This window comes from Micropterus dolomieu, unplaced genomic scaffold (assembly GCF_021292245.1).
Source record: "Micropterus dolomieu isolate WLL.071019.BEF.003 ecotype Adirondacks unplaced genomic scaffold, ASM2129224v1 contig_8933, whole genome shotgun sequence".
NCBI lineage: Eukaryota > Metazoa > Chordata > Actinopteri > Centrarchiformes > Centrarchidae > Micropterus > Micropterus dolomieu.
Genome location: NW_025737919.1, coordinates 1,665 through 12,044, shown reverse-complemented (window position 1 = coordinate 12,044; position 10,380 = coordinate 1,665). Strand labels below are relative to the sequence as shown.

General features: G+C 41.0%; 2 protein-coding genes across 2 annotated transcripts; one reads left to right on the top strand and one right to left on the bottom strand.

The window, feature by feature from the left end:
* The first annotated feature begins 855 nt into the window (after positions 1-855).
* LOC123965239 (tripartite motif-containing protein 16-like) lies at positions 856-4,070 on the top strand. The gene is made up of 2 exons (XM_046041813.1): positions 856-964; positions 1,631-4,070. Exon 2 carries the CDS (start codon positions 1,785-1,787, stop codon positions 3,459-3,461), a length of 1,677 nt encoding a protein of 558 aa, XP_045897769.1. The 5' UTR covers positions 856-964; positions 1,631-1,784; the 3' UTR covers positions 3,462-4,070.
* Positions 4,071-6,655: 2,585 nt separating this feature from the next.
* Positions 6,656-10,176, bottom strand: LOC123965240 (uncharacterized protein K02A2.6-like). The gene is made up of 2 exons (XM_046041814.1): positions 7,998-10,176; positions 6,656-7,908 (listed from the first exon to the last, which is right to left on the bottom strand). The coding sequence occupies exon 1, from the start codon at positions 9,284-9,286 to the stop codon at positions 8,030-8,032; it is 1,257 nt and encodes a 418-aa protein (XP_045897770.1). The 5' UTR covers positions 9,287-10,176; the 3' UTR covers positions 6,656-7,908; positions 7,998-8,029.
* Between the last annotated feature and the right edge of the window lie 204 nt (positions 10,177-10,380).

Here is a 10,380-nt window from a genome sequence, read left to right as displayed (position 1 = left end):
TCCTGTGGAACCAGGTTCCAGTTTGGGTTCAGGAGGCAGACACCATCTCCACATTTAAGAGTAGGCTTAAGACTTTCCTCTTTGATAAAGCTTATAGTTAGGGCTGGCTCAGGTGAGTCCTGAACCATCCCTTAGTTATGCTGCTATACTGCCGGGGGATTTCCCATGATGCACTGAGTGTTAGGAGTGTGGTTTTGTGTCCTTGTCCTTCCTGTTTAGGTCCGTTTTTGGTTCTGTGTTTCTCTGTGTAGCCTTGTTATTTCATTCAGTCTCGTGTTCTAGCTTACTTAGTATCTGTTTTGTCTCTTATCTTAGTTCCCTGTTCTGTGACTTAGTTAATGTCTTTATGTTTAATCCTAGCTTCAGTCTGTTTTCCTTGTTTGTAGTTTATTTGTGATCTGTCTGATTGTATCTGAATTAGGTTTTTAGTCTGATAACTGTTGTTGTGATTTGGCACTATATAAATAAAATTGAATTGTGGTTGTCACACCACCCTGGGCTGAGTTCAGCCCCTACAAAACGTACTGAGAGGAAACTTCTTTGATCGGCGCCGTTGAGCCACTCAGATTTCAGCAATAATGAGGATCGGTTCAAGTTGGACGGGCCGCTCATATCCCCCCTCAATATTGAAAGAATTGTTTGGCTCATTCTGACAGACAGCGTTTGCTGCAGCTGAGCAGCTGGCCGGCGTGGTCACGTATCATTTAAAGTTGAACATAAGAAACTGAAAAATTCCTGATGGCCAATCCGCCCCAACAAGAAGGGACTCTACTATATTATCATACAACTGTAATAGTGTTAATCTGTGATCTACAAGGTGGTCTTAATCTGATGGCCTGAGATTGATTGCTTTTGTCTCCACCCACGGAGCTGGCTGATAAAATCCTGGGCTTTCCTCACAGTAGTTGTCATTGAAAAAAAACACCCTTCATCACTCTCCTGATTATTTCTTCAGGATTTTCAGGTAAGTTGTGGATCTTAAACAGAGTTACTGTGGCTGTAATAACTTGCTAACATGCCAAGAGTGTAAAAACAGTGTTAGTGTAACATTTAGAGGAAGTTAGAGTAAAAGTACTAGTACCAAACTGTAAAAATACTCCACTACTTTATATACTGCTGGGTAGTTTATTCTACAGCAAAACCGTGCAACATGTTCTAAGTGTAATGTCCATTGATATCTTATCTAACATGACATAAAATAATAAGAATGAACAGACTTCATGATTTTAACTTCTGTGCAACTTTTGATTCTGCATGTACAGCCATTACACGTCACACCGAGTTACAGTTCTGCCCGCGTCATCAGGACTGTGCTCTAACTCTTAAAGTGACAGTTCCCTCTGAAACACTTCTACTCATTTTCAAGTTCATTTTCATCAGCTCAGAAAAAACATTTTCCAGCTGACTAGTAACTAAAACTGTCAGACAAATGTAGTGGAGTAAAAGTACAGTAGATTTGCCTCTGAGATGTAGTGGAGTAGAAGTAAAGTTGCATAAAATGGAAATATTCAAGTAAAGTACCTTGACTTTGTACTTAAATTGTACAGTATTTGTACAAATGTACTTAGTTACTTTCCATTTCCTCTCCTCTCTGTCCATAACTTATATTTCCTTGTTCCCTCCCCTTCAGATCTACAGTTTAAAGACAGGTGTAACCAACCTGTGGTGAAGTGCAGGAGCTGACAGACCCCATTCGCTGCAGAAACACAAGCTGTTTAGATCAGAGCTCAAACCAGTTTGAGTTCCGAGAAAGTGAAACTCAGTCGTTGCCACTGAGAGGTGAGATGGCTCAGAAAGGAGTTCAGCTGGACCAGGACGCCTTCTCTTGTTCCATCTGTCTGGATCTCCTGAAGGATCCGGTGACTACTCCCTGTGGACACAGCTACTGCATGAACTGTATTAAAACCCACTGGGATGAAGAGGAGGAGAAGAAAATCCACAGCTGCCCTCAGTGTAGGCAGACCTTCACACCGAGGCCTGTCCTGCTGAAAAACACCATGTTAGCAGTTTTAGTGGAGGAACTGACGAAGACTGGACTCCAAGCTGCTCCTGCTGATCACTGCTATGCTGGACCTGAAGATGTGGTCTGTGATTTCTGCACTGGGAGAAAACTGAAAGCCCTCAAGTCCTGTCTGGTCTGTCTGGTCTCTTACTGTGAGAAACACCTGCAGCCTCACTTTGAATCTCCTGCCTTTGAGAAACACAAGCTGGTGGAGCCCCTCAAGAAGCTCCAGGAGAACATCTGCTCTCGTCATGATGAGGTGATGAAGATGTTCTGCCGTACTGATCAGCAGCGTATCTGTTATCTCTGCTCTGTGGATGAACATAAAGGCCACGACACAGTCTCAGCTGCAGCAGAAAGGACCGAGAGGCAGAGAGAGCTCGAGGTGAGTCGACAAAACATCCAGCAGAGAATCCAGGACAGAGAGAAAGATGTGAAGGTGCTTCAGCAGGAGGCGGAGGCTATCAATCGCTCTGCTGATGAAGCAGTGGAGGACAGTGAGAAGATCTTTACCGAGCTGATCCGTCTCATGGAGAAAAGACGCTCTGATGTGAAGCAGCAGGTCAGATCCCAGCAGCAAACTGAAGTGAGTCGAGTCAAAGAGCTTCAGGAGAAGCTGGAGCAGGAGATCACTGAGCTGAAGAGGAAAGACGCTGAGCTGAAGCAGCTCTCACACACACAGGATCACAACCAGTTTCTACACAACTACCCCTCAGTGTCAGCACTCAGTGAATCTACAGACTCATCCAGCATCAAGATCCGTCCTCTGCGCTACTTTGAGGATGTGACAGCGGCTGTGTCAGAAGTCAGAGACAAACTACAGGACGCTCTGAGTGAGAAATGGAAAAACATCTCACTGACAAGGAGAAAAGTGGATGTTTTACTGCCACAACCAGAGCCCAAGACCAGAGCTGAGTTCTTAAAATATACACGTGAAATCACACTGGATCCAAACACAGCAAACACATATCTGTTATTATCTGAGGGGAACAGAAGAGCAACATATTTGAGTCAACAACAGTCTTATTCTCGTCACCCAGACAGATTTACTGGATGGTTGCAGGTCCTGAGTAGAGAGAGTCTGACTGGACGTTGTTACTGGGAGGTGAAGTGGAGAGGGGGGCGAGTTGATGTAGCAGTCGCATACAAGAATATGAGCAGAGCAGGGATTTCGGATGAATGTGAATTTCGACACAATGACAAATCTTGGGCGTTAACATTTGACCAAAACAGCTTTAAATTTTGGTACAACAAGGTCCAAACTCCTGTCTCAGGTCCTCGGTCCTCCAGAGTAGGAGTGTACCTGGATCACAGAGCAGGTATTCTGTCCTTCTACAGCGTCTCTGAAACCATGACTCTCCTCCACAGAGTCCAGACAACATTCACTCAGCCTCTCTATGCTGGACTTGGTCTTTATCACCCTCATGGAAGTGCTGCTGAGTTCTGTAAACTGAAATAGTCAGAAGTCATCTAAGGAACAGAGGGTTAAATTCTGTTAAGCATTAAACTTGTTTTGTCTTCATGTTTGTTGCTGAGAGCTGGTTGTGAGATCACCTGTCAATCAAACATTATGGGCGGTACTTTGACATCTTGTCATTAGTTGTTGTGTAAATGTTTGAGTTTTTTTCAGTGGAGCTCCTTCCTGTGTCTGTTTCACTGCTCATGATGACTGTTGTTTACCTGAACCGACATTTCTCACTGTAATTATCTTCATCAATAAGGAGGTCATTCTTTATTGTCTTTGACATAGCTGAGATTCTGTTCAGTTAAACAGACAATCTGAATGAACTGGAAAATACAGAAAAGAATATGTGGCCATCTTACTCCAGCAACTTTTAGTGTAATGCAATCATACTAAACACAGCAAATTGTGGACACATCTAAAGAAAAACAGAAGTGGACAGAGCAGCACTAAAGGACATTTAAAGTGATTTGATTTAGAATCACGTCACTGGCAAAAATCTGAATAATATAATGTTTGTAATCTTTACAGCAGTGACTAAAGTGTATGTATTTCATGTGCTGTATTTGAACTGTTGTAATCAATAAAAAGTTTGATTAAAGTGAATTACAGGACAACTCATTTAAAAGTGAGGAGCTGTTTCCAACCCCTCTGATTCTGAGAAGAGTTGACCTCCTAAAAATTGAAGTGACCAGTGTTTTAAATGAGGAATGAGCTTTATTGTAAACAAGTTTAACAGCTGTCACAGCCCGGCTCATGGACTGAACAAAAACAGGAGACACACAGGTAAACTAAATAACAAAGTGATTTATTTATAAGAAAATAAGCAAAACCAATGAGTGGGAAGAGTCTGTAAAGTCAGTAGCGTAGGGAGTGGATGAGTGAAAATGTGCTGCATGGATATTGAGCTGTAAAAGCAGACATGAAACCAAACAAACAACAGAAGCTGTAAAATAAAGGAGGTCCACCTCAGACTAACTGCTGCTCTGGCTTATATACACATGGGGCACACCGGGCCCAGGTGTGTCCCACTGATTACCCTGCCAATCAGGTCTGCAGCCCTGGAGACCGAGAGCACACCAACAGCAGTATGAACCCTGCAGAGGGGCCGTCCCACAGCTTTGTGCATATAAACATTAAAGCAAAGTGAGACAACATGTTTGTCTGTCTAACTCCACTGCTTACACTGAATGGGGCAGAGACAGAGTTACCCCATTTCACATGCGTTGACTGATGAGCATACCAAAAAGTTAGAATTCTCACTAGAAATTAAAGGTTTTAGAAGTATCAATAAAACACAAAAAATGGTGGAATTATGCCTGTTATACAAATCTAAAATCTCCTTCAAAGCAAAAATACACATCTGCGCCGTGTTGGCAAAGATGTTTTACAGTTATTAATTCTTTTGATTTCTTTCCAGAATTCATTAGGACAATAGTCTTGTAGTTTCCTTGCAAGTGAGTCAGACCTCCTTGTGTTATTAGTTCTGTTAATACAACATGGAGCATATTCAGCAGGAGGCTTTCTTTCTTTTCGACACATTTATCTGCTCTGTTGTGTTAGTTTATTTGAAGATTTTCAGTCAGGATTTAGAGTTCATCATAGCACAGAGACAGCACTGGTGAAAAATACTAATGACCTCCTAATTGCATCAGACAAAGGACCTTTACTGGTTTTATTAGACCTTAGTGCTGCATTTGATACCATTGACCATCAGATCCTATTGCAGAGACTGGAACATTTCATTGGCATTAAAGGAACCGCACGAAGCTGGTTTAAGTCCTATTTATCAGATCGATTTCAGTTTGTACATGTTAACGATGAGTCCTCCATGCATGCCAAAGTTAGTCATGGAGTTCCTCAAGGATCTGTCCTCGGACCAGTCCTCTTCACTTTATATATGCTTCCTTTAGGCAATATTATCAGGAAATATTCCATAAACTTTCATTGTTATGCAGATGATACTCAATTATATCTATCGATCAAGCCAGATGAAACTCATCAGTTAGCTAAACTTCAAATGTGCCTTCAGGATGTTAAAATCTGGATGACCTTTAATTTTCTAATGTTAAACTCACACAGTAAAATTTATTATTTATATATTTAATTACTGGCTAATAATTGCAGTAAATTCACAGTAGCATACCGTGATTATTTTTACAGTAGTATACAGTGATTATTTTACAGTAATGTATTGTGATTCTACAGTAACCAGACACAACTGTACTGTACTATAAAATTAACATCCTACTGTAACATCACAATATGACACTGTAATAATCATTATAGTTTAGTATATAATTCACAACAATTTACAGTAAATTAATGTACTGTATTTTCACAGTAACCAACCCACAACATTACTGTAAAGTACAGTATGGAGCAGCACACTAATCACAGTAATTACTTGTAATTTAGCATTTTTACTGTATTATTACCGCAACTCTGTAGCCAGTAAATTCCTGTAAATTTACAGTATGTGTACTACATTAAATTACTGTAATTTCACATACAATTACTATACTATTTTTACAGCAACTCATAGGCCCATATTTTTCTGTAGATACAAAGAATACGTTCAAAAATGTTAAAATGTATAACTTTTATTGCAAATTTAATATACATTGCATACATCTGAAGACAATATATCTGAAAAAAATATACAATGTAAAATACATAAAATCATATCACCAATATAGAACATTTCTATCAAAACATGAAAATAGGGTTGAATGATATGCCATAAGTTTTTAATATAATGATATATATTTAGCATTTTTAACATAACAACATCATGTTATATTTGATTTGGTTGTAAAAAAATCTTTAAAAAAGTAGAAGACTTTTTAAGACCTTTTTAATACCAACTAGGCTGAAATTTAATACCAACTTCACTGCTGTTTAATGGAAAATCTGTATGAATTTTAAACCCGAGAAAATTATTTATGAAGTTACATGAATTTAATAAAACATTTTATTATAATATATTCATATTTAACACACTATAGCTTGGGGTGTGTTTGTACTTTGATAAGATATGTGAACAAGAACAAGACAAGAAGACAGTTTAACATTATTTGATGAAATATTCAATATTTAACACTTAATTTCCTGCATTCTGGAGACATTTTCTGCACCAATTTATGGTAGAATTGTCTTATTTAAATAAAGTGATTCAGATTTTTTTAGCTTAAACTTTTTTTGAACAGTGTAAATGACACCTATGAAATTAATACAATATTTGTGCACGAAGAACTCTTAAGGGGTGAAATCAAAAATACTAACAAATTGTGTGGTTTGTTGCAATTAGTTACACCTTCGCTAGATAAGGTAAAGTAATATATGCCAATTGTTTCAGTGATTATTCATCCTGTTTTGTTTTTCTAAAGCATCTAAAGGCTGCTTGAAATATTGTATTATATAGTATTGACTTGCCACAGTGTGACTGGCTCTCACGCCCATCAGCTTGTTGTGCTAACCTCAGCGCCACTGCCCTCAGACTCGTCCGCCAATTTGTTTGTATTTCTGGCTTTCTGAATTTAAGACTCTTGCACATTCTGAGTCGTCGAGCTAACGTTAGTAGCACGTCTGAGACATTTTCTTTTCTAACAACTGCCAGAGTTCTTGCACCGTGAACACTTCACAGTCCAGATCGTAAAGCTTAACACTGACGTAAACAGTAACGTTACCTGCACTGCTGTATCAGTCACACCAAACGAGTATATTATGAAGTCTCACACACACAAAGTATTAACTTATCACGTTACGGCATTAATTGAACACTACGAAAGGACAAGAAAAAATTTAAGACCATGGTAAATGAAATTTAATACTTTGGTAATGAAATTTAAGACTTTTAAGGCCTTATTTTTGGAATATGAAATTTAAGACTTTAAATACTTTTAAGACCCCGTTGTTGCTTGTGTATAATTTATATCAGTGTACTGCAGACCCCTACATGAAAATGTATAATTTTAACGTAAACACAACAAAACACTTGAATATAGAATAGAATAGAATACTTCTAGTGTGCCTTAAGGGCTGTCATGTGAGTGTGTGTGTGTGTGTGACTGTATTAAGAAAAGTGTGAAGTGTGTCAGAGTGTATTGTGGTCAGGCCCTGGTTTCCTGTTATTCAGCAAAAGCCTCTAACTGTCTTAACTGCTGAGTTACCCAAGATAAGCATGTCACACAATATTGAGTATCATTGAGCAATCATAAGTAATAAGTAAGCATATAAGACAATCATATCATGCAATATCACTGCAGGGTTGTGTTGTATATCCACATTTTCCCCCTTTTGATCTCTTCTAAGAGATCACTCCTCAAATTGGAGTTGATCCGCCTGGTGCTCATCATCAGCTGCGTTTGTCAACAGGGGCATCATATGCATGTGCTGACCATCTCTCTTCTCCGCAGCGGTGGTGATCACCCTTTGGACAAAGCTACGAATACAAGGAATACAACAACAACCACATGTAACTAAAATAGCCATAAAAGTAGCAAATGATAACAATTCACACTGCTAACCCACCCAACAGCCTAGGATTTCCCCGCATCCCCATTTTAACACTCCTCTCTTTGGGTTAGGTGAGATGTTCTCTCCACCACCTGGAATGGTCCTGTCCACCTTGGCTCCGACCACTTCCGTTTTATCACCTTCAGCAGCACCCAGTCAGCTTGTGGCACTGTGTACTGCTTCCCGTGTGTGCTTCTCTCACCCCCCTGGTTGGAGAAACCTGAAACGAGAGCTTGCAGTTCATTAAAATATGCTCTGTGGGACACCTTATTTTCAAACCCTTCTTGCATTTTCAGTCCAGCTCCTGGGCCTGGAAAGTGTCTTCCTGTCAATAACTCATATGGAGTAAACCCTGTTCTCTGGTTCACAGAGCTCCTGACTGACATCAGAGCTAGTGGTAATGCATCCACCCAGTTTAATTTTGTCTGTGCACAGATTTTAGCCAATTTACCTTTAATGTTCTGGTTCATTCTCTCAACCTTTCCCTGTGACTGTGGGTGATACACTGTACCAAATGCAGGCTTCAACCCCAACATTGTCTCCACCTGCTGGAGATGTGTGTGCTTAAAGTGTGTACCATTGTCAGATCTGATTTTTTCCGGAAACCCATGTCTTGGAATGTAGTGATTAATCAAACATTTAATCACCGATTTGCTGTCTTCCTTTTTTGTAGGCCATGCCTCTGGCCATCCTGTGAAGGTGTCAATGCACATCAATACGTACCTGTACCCTCTGTCCACCATGTCTGTGTAATTGATGGAAATTTCATGCCCTGGCCTAGTGATCATTAGAAATGTGCCCATTTCCGGTTTCACTGTTGGCCTCGGGTTATACACCATAGATACCTGACACCCTCGCACGAACTCCTTTGTCATGTCTGTCAGATATGGATGCCACCAATGGCACAAATGCCTGCTCATCTGGACAGGACCAACATGTCCTACTCCGTGAGCCTCTTCCAGTACCTTCTGTCTGATGGTAGGGGGAAGAACTAATCTCCCATCTGGTCCTCTCCAGAGACCACCAGTTTCTGTCGCTCCTCTTTGTTTCCACACTGTTTTCTCCTGTGGAGAGGCCTTTTGTTGACACTGTTTGACGTGTTCCTCGGTGAGGCTTGTGTGTTGTTGCACTTCCTCCTCTGTGCTTATCATTTGTAGTGAGGGGGAATATCCCACCACTTGCTTAGAAGCCTGGTCTGCTGCTTGATTTCCTTTGGCCACTGGTGTGTTTGTGGTGTCATGCCCTTTGCACCTGACAATTGCTACTTCACTCAGGAGGAGCAAGGCTTCGGCTAGTTCCTTCATTTCTTCCTCATGTTTTATTGGTTTGTTTCCAGCGATGAGAAACCCTGCTCTTTTCCATTGTCCCAGCTCTACATGGGCTGCCCCTGCAGCATACGTTGAGCCGGTGTAGATGGTTATCTTTTTTTCTTCCTCTTGCTTCAGTGCCTCTATTACTGCTCTGCCCTTTGCGCTGACTGCTGTCCCTTCAACCTTTCTGCCTTCACTGTTTTATATGTATGCCCCTCTCTTCTGACAACTGCATATCCTGCCTTCAGTCCTTCTATTTCATGTCCAAAACAGCAACCATCTGTGAACAGTTCTTCTGAGCCTTGGAGTGGCTGTGCCTGCAAACTTGGCCTCACTTTTTCCTCTTTGGTCACTTCCTGTTCGCACATGTGGGGAGTCCCTACTCCCATCCTGTCTGCCATGTTAATCCCCTCATGTGTGAAACTCAAATTTGGTGCCTCCAGCACCTTACTCAGTCGCTGCTGTCTTAGGGATGTCATTGTAAAAATCTGTGAGTTGACATTCGAGACTATGTGATGTGAGTACTTTTAGTGGATGTCCCATGACTATGTGTGCTGTTTTCAAAATGATTTTTGCCACCCCTACAGCATGTTGTGTGCACCTGGGATGGCGTTTTTCCATGGTACCTAGCATTACACCGATGTACACGAGCACCCTTCTCTCTCCCCCTTTTTCTGAAACAAAACTCCATTCACCACCCCCTCTGTTTCAGAAACATCTATGTGAAAGGAAGTGAATAATCGGGAAGTGCCAGATCAGCAGCCTGAGTGAGCTTTTGTTTGAGGGAGTGGCTAGGATAGAATTGATGGATCTCAAGTCAGGTGCCATGCGGTACTTACCAGTACCATGTTTTTCTACAGGCAAAATGGGAGTGTTCCAGGCAGACTGTGAGGGCTCCAATACTCCGGATTTTATCAAGCCTTCTATGGTTTGAGCAATGCCTTCTTTTGCAGCAGGTTTGTGGGAGTACTGCTGCAGCCACAACGGCCCATCTGACTGGGTCCGAAAAGAAACAGGTGTGCAGGAAGAGAGGCCTATATCAGTGGGTCCCTTGGACCACAAAGAGTCAGGAAGTCTGTCTACTATTT